Raw genomic sequence first — 15,612 nt, forward strand, 5'->3', positions numbered from 1 at the left:
GCCCCAGGACAGCGCCAGGCAGAGTGCACAACATGTACGAGCCTGCAGTGGAGTTTTAGCAGGCCCATTTAATTTTTCCTTGCTCCAAACACGTAAAGACATGGAGATTTCCTTCTCAGACTCACAGCTCTGCAGGCTAAGGCTTTCTGATGCATCAGCTGGATTTACAAACAGGAGATCAGGGAGGAAGGGACATTTGAAAGGCTGAATAGCTCTGAGTCACTTTTGCACTAGAAGGGCTGGTGAATGCAGGTATAAAGAACATTTCTTCCTGGCACAGGTAGGAGCACAATTCCTGCTGTTCCCCAGGAAGCTGACCACCTATGGGAACAAGCCAGTGAGAATGCAGGGCATTGACTCACAGATGAATATTTGATTTGAGATCTCCTAAGACAAGAGTCTGTGGATTTCCCAGTGACTCAGTTTGAGTCTTGCTGCTTTAAAATTCAGATAGCTTAGAAAAGGCAAAACCTAAAACCACAGGCTGGAGATTTATTTTCCTTCAATAAGTCAAGTGAAAACATTGGTGGAAAAATGCCCTTTTGGGGGTTTTGTTCAGTGACTAACTGCTACTCAGCAGGCTTAGCACTGAGAGCCAGGCTGAGTACACCTTGCCCAGCAACGATCCTGAGCAAACAGTGCTCTTGGGTCAGCTCAGTCCTGGCTCCAATGAAAGTGAGAAGAGAGAGAAGCCAGGACCAGAACCCACACTGGAATGATCATGCTGACTTCTCAGATCTAGGCATGAAGTTTTGTGGACTTGGAAGATAGGGCTACAAAAGACTTTTTTTTGGTTGTTGTTTCAATTTTTATCGGAATAATTTTGCCTTGGGACCATCGGTAGATGTGAAACCCAGCCTGCTTGTCACCAACTTCTCCTTACAAGACAGTCCCATGATAAATGTATAGCTTTCCCTGCAATACCAGATATTTGCTGTACCTGAGAGAGAGGGAACAGAGTGAGACAATACTCAACTAGAACTTTTAGGGCATTTTAACAGTCTTTAAAGTGGCAGTGGGGACATTTACACAAACCGTTGTTTCAAGTGGAAGCTTAGGGGCTCTTTAATGAATTAATTCATCAGAAAGCCTGTAGAAGTGGAGGGGGGAAGATGCCTGGGTACAGATTACTCCACACTCAGCTCTGCAGTTATCCTATTCCACATGAGGGAATTGCTGTGCATGTGCCACGGCACTGCGGGACCGTGAAGGAGCTGCCGAGGGGCAGAACCGCCCCGCAGGGGCTGTGCCCAGCCGGCCCGGCTGTCACAGGGCAGCTGTGGCACATTTGCAGTTTTTCCAGGTGCCACCAGAGGGCAAGTTGGGATCGCGAACAGGTCCCGGCGGCCCCGCACAGGGAGCGCTGCCCTTGGCGGCCCCGCACGGGGAGCGCTGCCCTTGGCCGCCTCGCCGCTCCCGGAATAAACCTCTAAGCTGCTGCCTGGCACGGCCGGGAGCGGGGGGAGAGCGGCAGAGCTGCCGGGGGCTTACCCAGCATGCCGATCCCCAGCATGAAGGCATCCATCCCGTAAGGCATTACTCGGGATCGCCCTCGTGCAGAGCCCGTTGGGGACATCACCTCCTTCGGCTGAGCTTTTTTACACTCCACCTGCCACAAGAAAGTAAGGATCAGGCTCGCCTGTCACAGGCTGGATCACAGGCTGTCGTCACAGGACACGGCCACAGAGCACAGGCAGGCCAGGCAGGGCTGCCTGCGTGACAGCACGTCCCAGCTCCAGCCACCTCCGTCAGCCCGCTCCGCTGCCCTTCCCCGGCATCGCTGTCCCCAGCCCCCGCGGTGCCAGCCCTCCCTCTTGCTCTGCAGCCACCACAGGCAACGGGGAGCTCAAACATTGCTTTTCTCCTCCTGGTGCTGCCCTTGATGCTCTACCTGACCCTGCACCAGAGCCCCAAAGCCTAATTTTCCTCATTTCTGAATAAAGGTAAAACCTGCCCCCTCCCAGGCCACTACAAGGTTTTGTGTAACTTCAAAACCTCCAAGCATAGCACAATGCCTTGCTTAGTTAGCTCTACTTCAGAACTCAGTATTATGCTTGTTCACCTCCATACAGTGAGTTTCTTCCCCAGACTGACTGCTGTGATTTTTGGGGAAAAAAAACTGAATCTAATTCCCTACTGCAAAGAAGATGCATGGACCCAAGAGCCTTGCATCCTGCCCCTGTGCCACTGCTCTGCTCTCTCCCACAACTCTGTCCCTGCTCCCCCATGTTCTGCCCCAGACACTTACCATTTTGTTGTTGATCTCATGGAAGTGGATTTCACACACTTTTTCCACAATGTCTTCACTTTCAAATGTGACAAACCCAAATCCTGAAGAAAAAGCAAAACTCCCTGATCAGGTCAGACCTCTCACAGTTTGAACCCTCTACTCACAGCCTTTTATTGGCAGGAGAAAAGCACAGTACAATCAGCCCTTTCGAAAACAGCTGTCACTCATCTTCTCTCTCCAGCAAATTTTACTTTTATGCACAAGAAGAGGACTGTCCTCTTATAGATTCTCCTCTCCTACTCATCCTGTACTTCCCACCCACTCTGAACCCAACTGGTCTCAAACACAGGTTTGTTGTTTTTTTTTAAACTTTGCTATTTGCAAGGCAAACTACATGGCTGGTAACACTGGGGAGGATCTGGGCAGATGCTCACACAAAGAATCGGTGGGGAAACCAACAGCTGTTTGCCAGGACATCACCACCCTCGCTAAACGCATCCCACCAGCAGGAACACCCTGCAGCTCCCTCCCTCGCAGGCACTGGCCATAAAGCCTCGTGTGAGCAGGCACAGATCAGCAGTGCAGCTGCACACAGCGAGGCAGATACAGGCACAGTCATTTGCAAAGTTTCACCAAAGTAAGGTTTGTATCTGGGGTAAGACAGGACAGCGTGTTCCTGGCCCCTGGCCCACACTCACACCTCCTTTCTCTCACCAACCCCTTTGCTGACAGTTTTGGCAAAGCCCAGCTCGGGTGGGCAGACTGAACTCCTCTAAGCTGACTGCAACCGTTTCCGGAGAACTGAGGCAGGTGGGAGGATGTCTTAAAGCTTGCTGTGCAAGCAAGCTGGGATTAAGCAGAACTTTCCGCTTTCCAGAGCTGGCCAATTCCATGGCACTGTAAAATAACATTTAAAAGCAGATGGGAATCCACTGCCTAGAACCCCACCTCTTCTCCACACTGCCAGAAACATCTCACTATAAACTCCTCCATCTGTCTGTGCCCAGGTAGATTCACATCACTCACCTCAACACTCACAAGCACAGGAGCTCAGGAATTCAGCAGAAAAACCCTGATGTCAAAAGCAATCTTGAGCCCCATTAAACCCCCACCAGGCCTCCTATGCCCTGGGCTGAGCCACTCACTGTTGACACAGTGGCTGGCAGCTCTCCCTGCTGCCTCCCAAAATGCCCAACAGCTCTAATTGGACCAGTGACTGGAAGGCACCCATGGAGGAACAGGGGTTAATGCTTCTTCCCTTTCAAAATGAAGCTGGAACAGCATCCTAGGACTGCCGAGGCCTGGCAGTCAGAGTAAATTTAATGGCTTTAGAAAAAAGTAAAAATTTGAAGGGCACAGAGTGTAGCAAGAGCAGAAGGGAGAGTTCCCTTGCTGCTCTGGGGGCAGGAGTGCTTGGAAGTGATTCAAACAACACACAGGAGAGCAGCCAACACTGGGCTGTTACTGACCCTGACTGGGAAGAGGCTGAAGCTAAGTTTGCAGGTCAAGTTGTTGCCATTAAATCTCCAAGTTGGATGCAAGAGTCAAGCCCCGCCACACCACCAGGTAGTCGGTCTGAGGACTCACCAGGAAGGCAGGGATGCCCATGGATGGGCTGGGTCCCTATAGCACAAATAGTATAGCCTTGCTTCCATCCTGTAACCAGACTCCACCAGCAGGACTCGGGTAAGAAAAGGTGACCTGGGAGCACAAGTGGGCTCCAGGCCGAGGAAGGGGCGAGAAGCAGGCACTCTTCAGGCTCTCGTGTCAGCTTTCCCAGAGCTCAGATTACTCGGGACAAGGTAAGACACACACTGCAGGCTGGAGCCACAGAGGTGAGCAGAGGAGGGGGGCGTCTCCTCTCACATATCTGCAACTCGACGAGTTTACAGCACAGGAAACGCACTGGACAAAAGCTCTCTGTGCTGAGAGGGCCACTGGTAAAGGATGCAGATCCAAAAGAATGGGGCGACTGGAGGCAAGATAAAGAGCAGCTGCGACCTGCATCCCCTGCTGCTGGGATACCAACCCCTCCCTAGGCAAGGCAGGAGGCAAACCCTCTGCAGTAACCTCTCCCAGGGCCAGAAGACAGCTCTCACCTCGGTGTCGGTTGGTTGTCTTGTCAAACATCAGCATCGCATCATCCACCTGCAAAGAGAATGGCTGCAGTCAGATTATTACTGCTGCAACGAGCATCCTCCAGCACAATTGTTCAGAGCTTCCCTGGCCTCCCCAAACCTGAGGGGATCAAGATGAAACATCCTGTCACCCAAGAAGGGTGTGCACACATATGCACTATACATAAGTTATCACACCAGGCACTTCCCCAAGCCACAGCCAGCATGGTCCTGGTCCCCCCACCAGCCCGGGGCAGGTGCTGCTGAGCTGAGCCCTCTCGGCCCAGCCCCTGGCAGCAAGCGACCCCGATTGTTTGCCTGCGGCTCCAGCCGGGGGCCAAGGAGCAGGGAGGGCATTGTTCCCAAATCCCGGCCTCAAAGGAGAGGAGAATCAAAGCGGGGCAGAGAAGCAAAGCTGGAGAGGGGAGAGGAATAAGGGGCCTCCCAGCGGCAGGGGAAGCGGAGGCCTCAGACAACAGAGCCTGCCTGGGAAAGCTGGGAAGCGCCCCCACCCCCACCCCAGAGGAGCCTTTCCTCTAAGTGAGGTTTCCCACTGCTGGAGGCTGTAATTAGAGCAAATTTACTGCAAGGCCTGAGCAGGGCTGCCTTGCCGGGGGGAGGGGCGGCCGGATCCCATCCCCCAGCCGGCCCGGGGCTGCTCTCCTCCCCGGCACATCCCCGCCTGGTCCCGCTTTTCCCCCCATCTTCCCGCGGGTGCTGCCTTGCGAAGCCGCATCCGCTCCACAGGTCAGCCCGAGCAGGGTTAAAAAATACTCTCCAATCCCCTCCGTGTAAGCCCCGGTGTAAACCTGTCCCACTGACCCATCCCTCCTCTAATACCACTGCCTTAATCCGATTATGAAACTGGACGTGCAAGTGCTCAGGGGAGGTGGCAGCAGTCTCTGGCCAGCAGCTGCCCTGGCCCTCCTCCTTCTCCATGTGAGATAGCCGCTCCCTGAGAGGCAAGCCCTGCATGCCCCCAACTCTACAGGATTACTCCCCTGCCTCGCCCCAGGAAGAAGCTGCATTGCTGTCTCCTCCTGAACAGTCACTGGACAGGGCAAAGCGCTGCCCGTGCCCTGGCACAGGCAGCCACGGGCTTTGCCCATGGAGACTCCACAGGAAAGGGTCCAGTCAGGAAAGGGAAAGGCTCCTACTCTCAGGTGCCCAGGACAACACAGGACACCCAGCTCCACCTCAGGGCCAGGTGGATGGAAGGAGCCCTTGCTGACATTTCCAGTACCATCATAAGCAGACAGAGATCATATTTGATGCCCTTGGCCTTGTCTAACACATCCTCTCCAGGTGACAACAGACAACCTGGCTCCTGCTCATCTCACACACATCCTGGCTCATCCTCACATCTCACATCCTGGCTCAGCCTCCCTCAGCCAAGTAAACAAACACCTGAAAAACATGCCAAGCATCCAGCCTGGAGCCGCAGGGGACAAAAGCCTTGACACAGACCCGAAGCAACTCCTCAGCAGCTTCCCAGAACACACAATTAGGGAGATGGGCGCTGAGGGCAGCTCCTCACCTGTCATTCCCCATTGCCACATTCCCACATATGCACCATTTCCCTTCATGGTACAGCACTACTGTGATGTACTGGAGGGAAAGCTGATGTGGCTTAAAAATAGTTCAACAGGTTTTATTATCTGGTTTTGCTCATTTTCAAATCTAGATCCATTCCCCCATCCAGTTCACAAGAAGGCTGAAGAAACAGCTGTTCTCCTCCCCAGTAAACACTGGGAGAAAGCTCAAAGGCACTCTGAAGCAGTGCCACTCCCAGCTCAGGTAGCTGGAGACCACAAACCCATCACAATGAGAGATGGGCACAAGAAAACAAACAAACAAACAAAAAACTAGTGTCAATGAGCACAGGCCCACTGTTGACTTACTCTGCCTGACCAACCCTCCTCTCTGCAGAGCCTGGGAAGCAGGAGCAACTGCAAGTGCAGAGCCCACTGCACTTCCACACAAACTCCTGGCACAGCAATTTCCCAGGCAATAGCTGGGCACTGCCCAGTGCTCAGGCACTCAGAGACAGAAGATGTGCAACTGCTTCATCCCAAACCATAGTGTATGCTGTGAGAACTGCAGCCTTCCTTCTTCTGTGCTTTTACTGATGGCTCTGCTTTGAGGTGTCTACCCAGAACCCCAAAACGTACTTGCCTTGCAAAAACGTATTTATTGTAGCACATGTACTCTATTTGATAGCTGTTTCCCACTAAAATCTAAATATTATACCGTACATAGGTGTGCACATATATATATATATGTACACAACTCCAGGGCTTCAACTCTGTCTGTGGCTATAACTGATGTATTTTATTGCCATTAAGACCAACACATGAACATCTTTATGTCTCCTTTCAAGGCAGCCTGTGAGCTGAGTTGGGTGGTCTCAGCACACACCTGAAGCAAGGCCCAGATCCCCCCTAACCTTTGCTACAGGGGACACCTTACATTACTTGGGCACACTGAGGCACCACATCCAGCACCCACCAGAGCTGTGCCCGCACTGACTCTCCAAGCACCACCAGCCATAACCGGGCAGCTATTGTGGTGGTGAAGCACCGCAACCGCCCCCACCCCCGCTCTTCCCTCCCCGCCCGCCGCCGCGTTGGGCCTTTCCCGGCTGGGCCGCGCCGGGCCCCAACAAAGGCGGCCGCCGGCGGGGCCGTCGCGATGGCAACGCGGCCGCCATGGCAGCTGGGGCCCGGATTAGCGGCTCACAAAGCCGCCCCGCAGCGCTCCGTGCCCGCGGCCTGTGATGGGCTGCGGGAGGGCACCCAACGGGGGCCTCCGGCACCCCAGCACAGGCGAATCGGCATTCCCGAGGGATTCATCACCTCCACCTTCCACCAGGTTGCTGCGAGCACCGTCCGACCCGGCCTTGAACCTACCCCTAGATGGGGCAGCCACAGGTTCTCTGGGCAAGCTGTGCCTCGCCAGCCTCACAGAGAACTTTATCCTAAGATCCGGCATAAACCTTCTCTCCCAGTTTTAAGCCATTCCCCCTTGTTGTGTCACGACATGCCCATGTAAATGATCACCCCCAGGAACCTGGTGTCTTGAGCTAGAGGAATCAAGATAGGATGATTGGTGCTCCCTGCTTTCTAGGTCCTAAGTGTTCCTATGCCTCCCCTAAACAAGAAGCTAAAAAAGACAAGTGACTTTTTTGCATACTTTCTGTCTGGGTTAAAATGTATTTTTCAAAAGCATCTATCCTAATTTAAAGACCTGAAGTGGTGGCAAATCTGAGACACACTCAGGCTTGTGGCCTGAGGGTTATGTACAAACCTTCATACCAAAGCCATCCAGCAGCCTGGACTCCCCTGTCCTCAGAAGCAGAGCATGATCTCCCCCTGAAGCCAAGATCCAAAGTGAGCTTGCCACTGGATTCTCAACAACTGACTAAAAATCACCCCTGGAACCCTGGCACCTTGAGCTTGAGGAATCAGGACAGGATGCCTTGGTGCTCTCGGCTCTCTTCTCTCTAGGGCCTAAGTGTTCCCATGCCTTTCCTGGACAGGCAGGAGGAAAGAGGAGCAAGTTTTGTCCTGCCAGGTGCTAAAAAACTGAAGCTACTTGGAAGAGTGAAGAGTTCACTCAAAGAAAGTCCCTTCCCCATAGAGTAAGTCCCCCTAAGAAATGCTTTAACAGAGCATCCTCAACAGTTCCTTTTCAACACAGTCCCAGTGCAATTCCAGAAGTAGTACTAGACCCAAATAACTCCAAATAAGTCTGTCTGAAGAAGCATTTTCTGAGATGAGGATACCACGACTGAAACTTCAGCACCTCTCACTTAAAAGTGCCATAATCACAAATGATCCATTCAGCCTCGGCCAAAATACCCTGAGGGTTTTCAGAAGTTTAGTCCCACTTTAAAATCTTTCCATTTTCCTGTTTCATTCCTAGTTATCTGCTATGGGGGAGCCCAATGACATCCTCATGCAGATTTAAAAAAATAATAATTTCCAATACCAGTTTAATAAGAAACACTGGATGCACTTTCACAAAGGTAGATTCTGAAAGTTGTAAATATTCAAGCAAAGGGCTTGTGGAGATGGACCTTCCACCTGAACTGCAAATAAAATGTCTGAGCTCGTCCTAGAAGGAATCACAGCAATGTATTTGTAGTAAAGTCAGGCAGAAAAATAGTAACTGTTGAGACAGCTTCCATATGGAAAATAGAAACCAAACTATCTAGAAACCACTCAGCCATCCTGTCAAGAGACAGACAGCATCAAAAACCCTGTGAGGTTCTCCCAGCTGCACAAACAGGGCAGGCCAATTCCAGGGGGGAAGATGCATGGCCAGAGAGCCTGGCTCCAGGGAACAGGTGTGCTGTGTCCATCTTACCCTGCTCTGCAGACCCACTCTCAGAACTCTGGGAATGAGACTTGGCCAAGGGGACAGAACCTGCTCCATGCCACAGGAGAGCAGAACGGCCTGTCCAGGTGTCCTTGCCCACTCTCACACAGGCACCTGGCAAATATCAGATGAACCCCAGAAGACCTGAATGACCATTACTGCTAGAGTGTTTTTGGCTATGTGCCTACCAGATGCGGAGCACAGAGAACCCTTTGTTCCAGAGGCATTGTTACCACAGGCCAAACTGCCTACTGCCACAAGAGAGGTGATCAGATTCCCCTTCTCCTCCCCTCCCCATCTGTTCATGGCAACCATGTTATGTGTGAGAATTTACATAAATTGCCCTCTGATCTGTGGAAGAAAATCCAAAATCCAGTTTGGAAATCCACAGCAGGTTGACAAGTAGCTTTGATCCCTGAAATTTCCAGAGAGCAGCAGATTAAGGATTAATTAATTAACATTCTCCCAATCCAAAGTGAGGAAAATCGTGGCCACTGTAATCACAGAAACAAGTCTTGCTTTAAAGACATTTGCCATCATATCTGAAGGTACTCCCATTAGTAAGCAGGGGAAACTCATTTCATACACCCAAGTCAACAACCTCATTCTTCTGGCAGGAGTACATGAATATACATTTGTGACAAACCTACAAACCCTCATCAGATCCAGCACCTCAGATACTGTGATCTTCCCTCACTGCGGCAGTAACAGCCATCACCCTAATCTCACCTCAGGACCTCTCAGGTCCACAATTTGGATGGAGTATTAGATGGCAGACTAAAGGTCAGAACCCTCCTCAGACCTCAGATCCTTTTTCTTGTTTGCTTCCAGGGTATTTTTAGAGAGGAGAGCTCTCTCTCTGGGCAAGAGCTGCCTCACTGAGAGGCTGAGCTTTCATCACCGACTCATCCACACACAATTACCTCAGGCCCAGTGAGAGATGCAGACTGGTTTTAAGCACTTTCCAAGCACCCTTGGTGCTGCAACTGATTAGTGAGTCATGCAAAGACGTCATTGTGAATGTATTTCCTGCACTGCTGCTTCACCAAATGCAAAAGCACACAACAAAACCATGAGTTCAAAAGCCTGATTCGGGTGCAGGCCCCCATTTCTTTCAGGACCTTTGCACTTCCAGTTTCTCTTAAGATCACCTTCTCTCCTGATGACAAACAAAAGACCAGCTGCACCCAGTTAGAGCAAAGCTCTGCCTTGCCCAAAATCTCCCAAGATATCAACCAACAGACAACTTTGGATCAGCATAAAGATATGGCAAGGATATTACCACAGTGCCCAGAACACTACATCCCCATCCAAGCTACTGTGATTTGGAGATTTTCTGTTTTCAAAGGGGTATCTGTGTATGTTAAAAGACCTTCCATGAATTTGCCCAATCATTTTGGAGCCTATGTAAATTTTAGCAACAATATCCTGCAGCAAAGATTTCACAGTTTAGATATGCTCCATGATAAAACGACTATTTGTTCTAAGCCTCCTCTTATCTTACAATTTATATGACTTTCTCTACCAGAAAACTTCATCGGACCAACTCTTGCATTAGAAAGATGATCTGAGTTTTTTCAGTTTTGATTTGACACAAATAACCTTGCTTACAAGATAAAAGACCCAACAGTCCAAAAAAATTACTCTGATGGACAACCTCTTTCCCCCCCCCCCAAAAATAATATAGAACAACATGTTCCCACAGGTCGAAGCAGAAAAGGAGGAAGCTGCAACTTGAGCTCCTCTGGCATTCTCATATATGTTGAACTAGACAGAGGACTGAGGTGGTAGGTCCAAGACACCTTCCTCCTCTCTGTTGCAGGTTGCAGTGAGGGTAGTAGCCTGAATCTACAGAAACTGTCAAAATAATTCCTTGTGCTGTCTAAAGATCTTCAACACCATCCAACTTAAGTCAAACTACTTGGCTACACATACTGTGAATGAAAGTCTTTCCAGGACTTCTGTCCTACAGTTGAAAAAATAATCTCCTTTAAAAAGCATGTGCATGGCCTGAGCTTGGATCTCAGAGAGATTCAAGTTTTGGAACCACAGAAGTGTTTCCTAGAGATCTCGCTATGCTCAAAACCCTCAAAGCTGCACCTGACAAGCCACAGCCAGCTTGAGATCACTTCTCAGTCTCTCTCTCGGTACTAAAAAAAAATAAATTTCTATTTTCTTTCTCAGGAAAATAGCAGCCCATATATTTTAGTCAGAGTTTTGGAAGGAGAAAAAACCCCCAATTGATTCCTCTTTGAAGCAGAGACACTCACACTGTATTTGGGATCCTCTTTGAAAGCTTCACCTTTTGTGCCTGTTAAAACCAAGTATTTTGATATGAAGAACTGGGGTGGCAGCCTCTCCCTCTAGCCTCTCCCTCCATTGCATTATCACTAAGTAATACTCATGGATTTCCTTTTCACACATTTTCACCTTTCTTTTGCCACTTCCATTTTACAAAGGTGAGAGAAGGATTTGGACACAGCAAGGAAACAAAACAAAACAAAAATAGGAGAATAAGCAAAAATGCCAAAATGGAAAAATCACATTTGGGAATTTTGTCTAATGAAATAGAAAAACATTTCTTTTGCAGCCCAAGTAAACTTCCATTTTCTTCCTGCTAATGGATGTAGGAGGTGTCCTGCTTCTGACCTGAGATGCACTGACACGAACCACCTTGGGAGACTTGTGAGCTGCAGTTCACGGATTTGAACTGGAGAGAACATTATGATAATCTAATTTGACCTCATCTGTTCTGCAGGCCATAGCACTTCCTCTTGTAATTCCTTCAGCATGTACATGCTTTCTGTCTGGGCTAAAATGTATTTTTCAAAAGCATCTATCCTAATTTAAAGACCTGAAGTGGTGGCAAATCTGAGACACACTCAGGCTTGTGGCCTGAGGGTTATGTACAAACTTTCATACCAAAGCCATCCAGCAGCCTGGACTCCCCTGTCCTCAGCAGCAGAGCATGATCTCCCCCTGAAGCCAAGATCCAAAGTGAGCTTGCCACTGGATTCTCAACAACTGACTAAAAATCACCCCGGGGACCCTGGCACCTTGAGCTTGAGGAATCCTGATTCCTCAGGATGCCTTGGTGCTCTCAGCTCTCTCTTCTCTAGGTCCTAAGTTGTTCCCATGCCTTTCCTGGACAGGCGGGAGGAAAGAGGAGCAAGTTTTGTCCTGCCATATCCCAGGTAACTATGGGGCCACTTCAAAGAAAAGGGAATAGTTACAAAGCTCTTTCCTAAGAGGGTAAGTCCTCTAAAGAAATACTTTAAAAGAGCATCCTTAACAGTTCCTTTTCACACAGTCCTGATAACAATTCCATAAGCAGCGCTAGACCCAAGTGACTTGGAAAGTCTGAATGAAAAATCATTTTCTGAGATGAGGAGACCATGACTGGAGCTTCAGGACCTCTCACTTAAAGATGCTATAAATCAAAGAGATGAAGACCACTTGTGGTGTCTGGGATACCTGTAAAGATGGGATTCTAGGAGACCTCTGACACCTGGGTGGCCGCAACACATCATACAGAGCCACCAGGAGAGAATGTGTATCAAAATCATGTTTTCTATGAGTCACAGCTGAAATTGACAGCAACAGGCTTTGCTTAGCTCTATAAACCATACAACAGCACATTCAGAGCTCAGAACTCCAGAGCTGAAGGCCACAAGGCTTTCCCCTGAAATGCACTTTCCCACTGATCCCGCCCATCAGCCATACCAAGCTATCTACTGTAGAGAATCTCTCAGGAAACAGATCTCCTGACCATGGGTGAATTATTTGAGGCTTAGTCTGGAAGATGGTTACAGGCCAGGAATGATGCTTTACACAAGAGCTCCGAGGAATCTCTCATCTGAAGTGAACAGATGAGTCAGAATACTGCCCTGAAAACAGCAAGTCAATCTGACCAGCCCTAACGTCTCTCCATGGAAACTCCCCAGAGCCAAAGGGACAACTGCCCCAGCCTCACACAGATTTGGAGCACTGGATGTTGTCTGGCACACTGGTTTTTCAGAAATGAATGGCACTGAGCTATGCAGAACAATCCCTCCTGCCCACTCCAGAAAACAGTCTCACACAATCAGTCCTTGTCAGTCACCTGATGTCAGGACACCTCTCGGCACACAACCATTAAACAAGAGAAACGTAACTGTACCCCAAAAGAGCTGGAAAGGACTGCTCAGACTAGAGCAACTAGAACTGCCTGGAAACTGAGTGCTCTGTAACATGCTTCTTCTTTGAATTAGCAGGGATACTGTCAAGGTTAAAAGGAGATTATGCCAAAGACAATTTGTTTTCCTATCAAACACATCCATCAGTGGCACAGAAGAACTTGCAAGTCAAACAGCCTTTAGACTGCACAGACACATGGACACCACCACCTTTAGTGGTGGCACTCTTGAAGATACCATGTAAAAGCTCTTGGGGACACAACAGAGTTTGCCTGTTTCTTATATGGAAGAAACCACATAGGGATACCAACTGGCAAATATGAGGACATCCAAACATTTCTCTTAGGAGTGAACAGAGTCCATCTTTGCACACCAGGACATGCAAATTTGGCTTCAGAAGCACCAAAGGTTCTGAGAAGATACTTGTCCCAAACGTTTTGCCCAAAAGTTTCAGCAATATGGCAAATCTGGTTACAAAACCCCCTTTGTTTTCACTAATTAGTGGGCCTTAACATAACATCACCCTTTTTCAGGAAATTTCAAAAGAAAATTAATACCAAGCCTTTATCCCCACACAGCAGCTCCCATGGTACTTCCCTCCATGATCGTGATTCTATCATCAACATTTCAGCCAGATCACCACCCACTAAAATGTGTTCTTCCCTCCTAACTGGGCAGGAAGGTTCCAAGAGCTGCAGAACCGAACACTTCCTGCCCCAAAGAGCAAACCTATGCACAACACCACTGAACAACAGTGAAACAGTCAATGTACTGCCAAAGAAGTGACCACGCTCGGCACTTGGGTACGATGATCCCCTTCAGTTCCTAATCCCATTAAAAATATTGGGATCCTTCAGTCTGATCCTGCTGATATTGCTCCTGGGGATGCTGACAATCTCCTCAGCTGGAAGACCTCAATTGAGCTCCCCCTCCAATCCTCAGATTTGGTCCAGTCTCATAATTCACACACCTGGCTGTCACGGACCATGGCAAAAGTGACTTCCAGCCACAGTAACCCACCCCTCCCTGAGCCACCACCGGCCACAGAAGAGCCAGACCAGGACAAGGGACAGCCTTAATGCCAAACTTTCTTCAACTATACAAAACTTACACCACCACTTGCCCAAGACTCAGCAGGAGAAGTTTTAGGACCAAAAGACGTATTTTTAATAAAGGTTTATTGAAAAATACATCACAACTTTTTGAGGTAGAAACAGGCCAAAATGAGAGGTTTGATAAAGCAGCCACTCTGTTATGAGTGTCTACAAACCTTCCTCCAGCATTTGAACAAACTGCAAATCTATGTGCCACAAGAGGATTCTGGACAGGGAAAAATTGGAAAACCATTTTCCATAGCAAGGTCCTAGCAATGCTGGGAACAAGGATAAACTCTGTTTCAAATCACCACAGGGCAGGAGTCACTGGCTGTAGCTCCTACAAGGACATTACAGCCAGCCAGCATCTGTAACTGACCTTTAATCTACTTAACCCTTGCAAAAGATTCAAGCTTCTAATCCCGCCCCCACAAAAGTTCAGAAAACTTCTTTTGCCCCAGAAGCAACAGCTTTGATCCAACATCACTCAAGAGACTTACCTTCCCAAACTGCTCGAAATATTGTTTCACATCCTCCACAGTAGTGTTCACAGACAGACCACCCACAAATATCTTCTTCGTTCGGGTCACCATCTGGAAAAGGGAAGGACAGGAATTCACCAAATAAACCCAGAGTGAGTAGAGAACGAGACTCAAAAGGCCACTAACTCCCCTCTGCTGCCAGGAAACACTTTTCCCTTTGCTGCAGCTGAGCTTCCAACTTCTTGAAGCCCTCTGGCCAAACACAGCTGGCAAATCTGTCCCACACCAGATTCATACCCTTGCCTTCACAGATACCATAACACATGCCAGCACCCAGACACCACCTCCTTGTCAGACAATTACCAGCCTCTCCTCTCACCAACCTGCCACTGCTCCCTTGGCACTGTGACAGCACCCCAAATGTAGGGGGCACAGCTGTCCTTTCCCCAGCCCTGCCACTTTGCACAGCCAGCCTCCTCCAGGCAACCCCAGAGGTACCTGCTCTGCTCCCAGGGTGGCAGGAGGTCTGCCAGCACAGGCAGGTTCCCCAGGCTTTGCCCTCCCACCCCACAAATCGCACAGCATTCCAGTCTGAAATAGAATAAGCCTCATTTCACTACCATTCTCCAGTCACTTAAATGGAGCCCAGTTAACACCCAGTTAAATTGCTTTTGCCTCTGCAAGAGGGTAAAGGCAAGATCCCTCTGCCACTTATCACTGACACAGCTGGGACAAGGAAGAAAACTGACTGCCCTGAGAGGGGCCATGGCTGCCAGGCTGAGGCACATCGACATCCTTTGAACCAGCTCTCCAGCTGCATCCTCCCCTTAGCTGCTTGGCTACACCCCTGCTCTCAGAGGAACACATGGTCCTAATTACCCCAAGGAGCATAGGGCTAATCCGCAGCAATTCCCTGGCTTGGAGAGCAGCCCGTTCTAACACTAAAGCACCTTCTGTCACCAAACTGCTTAATGGAATTAACCCAATTCCTACCATGTGCTTCCTGGCTCCAGTTACTTGGGATACCTGCTCACCAATTGTTCTCAGTGCCTGAACCCCTTACTTCCCTCCCAGCACCAGTCTCCTCTTTCCTCTCTGCTTCTCAACACAGCTTCTCCCTAGCTCTTTCACTCC

The 15,612-nt window shown here is 49.4% G+C and overlaps 1 protein-coding gene across 2 annotated transcripts in view; it reads right to left on the bottom strand.

Annotated features, from left to right (window-relative positions):
* The window catches only part of MSI1 (musashi RNA binding protein 1), a 29,070-nt gene that overhangs the window by 7,076 nt on the left and 6,382 nt on the right, over positions 1 to 15,612 (bottom strand). For both annotated transcript variants that reach the window (XM_058851704.1, XM_058851703.1), the window contains exons 6-9: positions 14,497 to 14,589; positions 4,330 to 4,378; positions 2,249 to 2,331; positions 1,492 to 1,609 (exon numbers count right to left, since the gene is read on the bottom strand). In XM_058851704.1, the coding sequence (XP_058707687.1) occupies positions 1,492 to 1,609; positions 2,249 to 2,331; positions 4,330 to 4,378; positions 14,497 to 14,589 (343 nt within the window). The remainder of the gene's footprint in view (positions 1 to 1,491; positions 1,610 to 2,248; positions 2,332 to 4,329; positions 4,379 to 14,496; positions 14,590 to 15,612) is intronic.

Source organism: Poecile atricapillus, chromosome 16, assembly GCF_030490865.1.
Source record: "Poecile atricapillus isolate bPoeAtr1 chromosome 16, bPoeAtr1.hap1, whole genome shotgun sequence".
Classification (NCBI taxonomy): Eukaryota; Metazoa; Chordata; class Aves; order Passeriformes; family Paridae; genus Poecile; species Poecile atricapillus.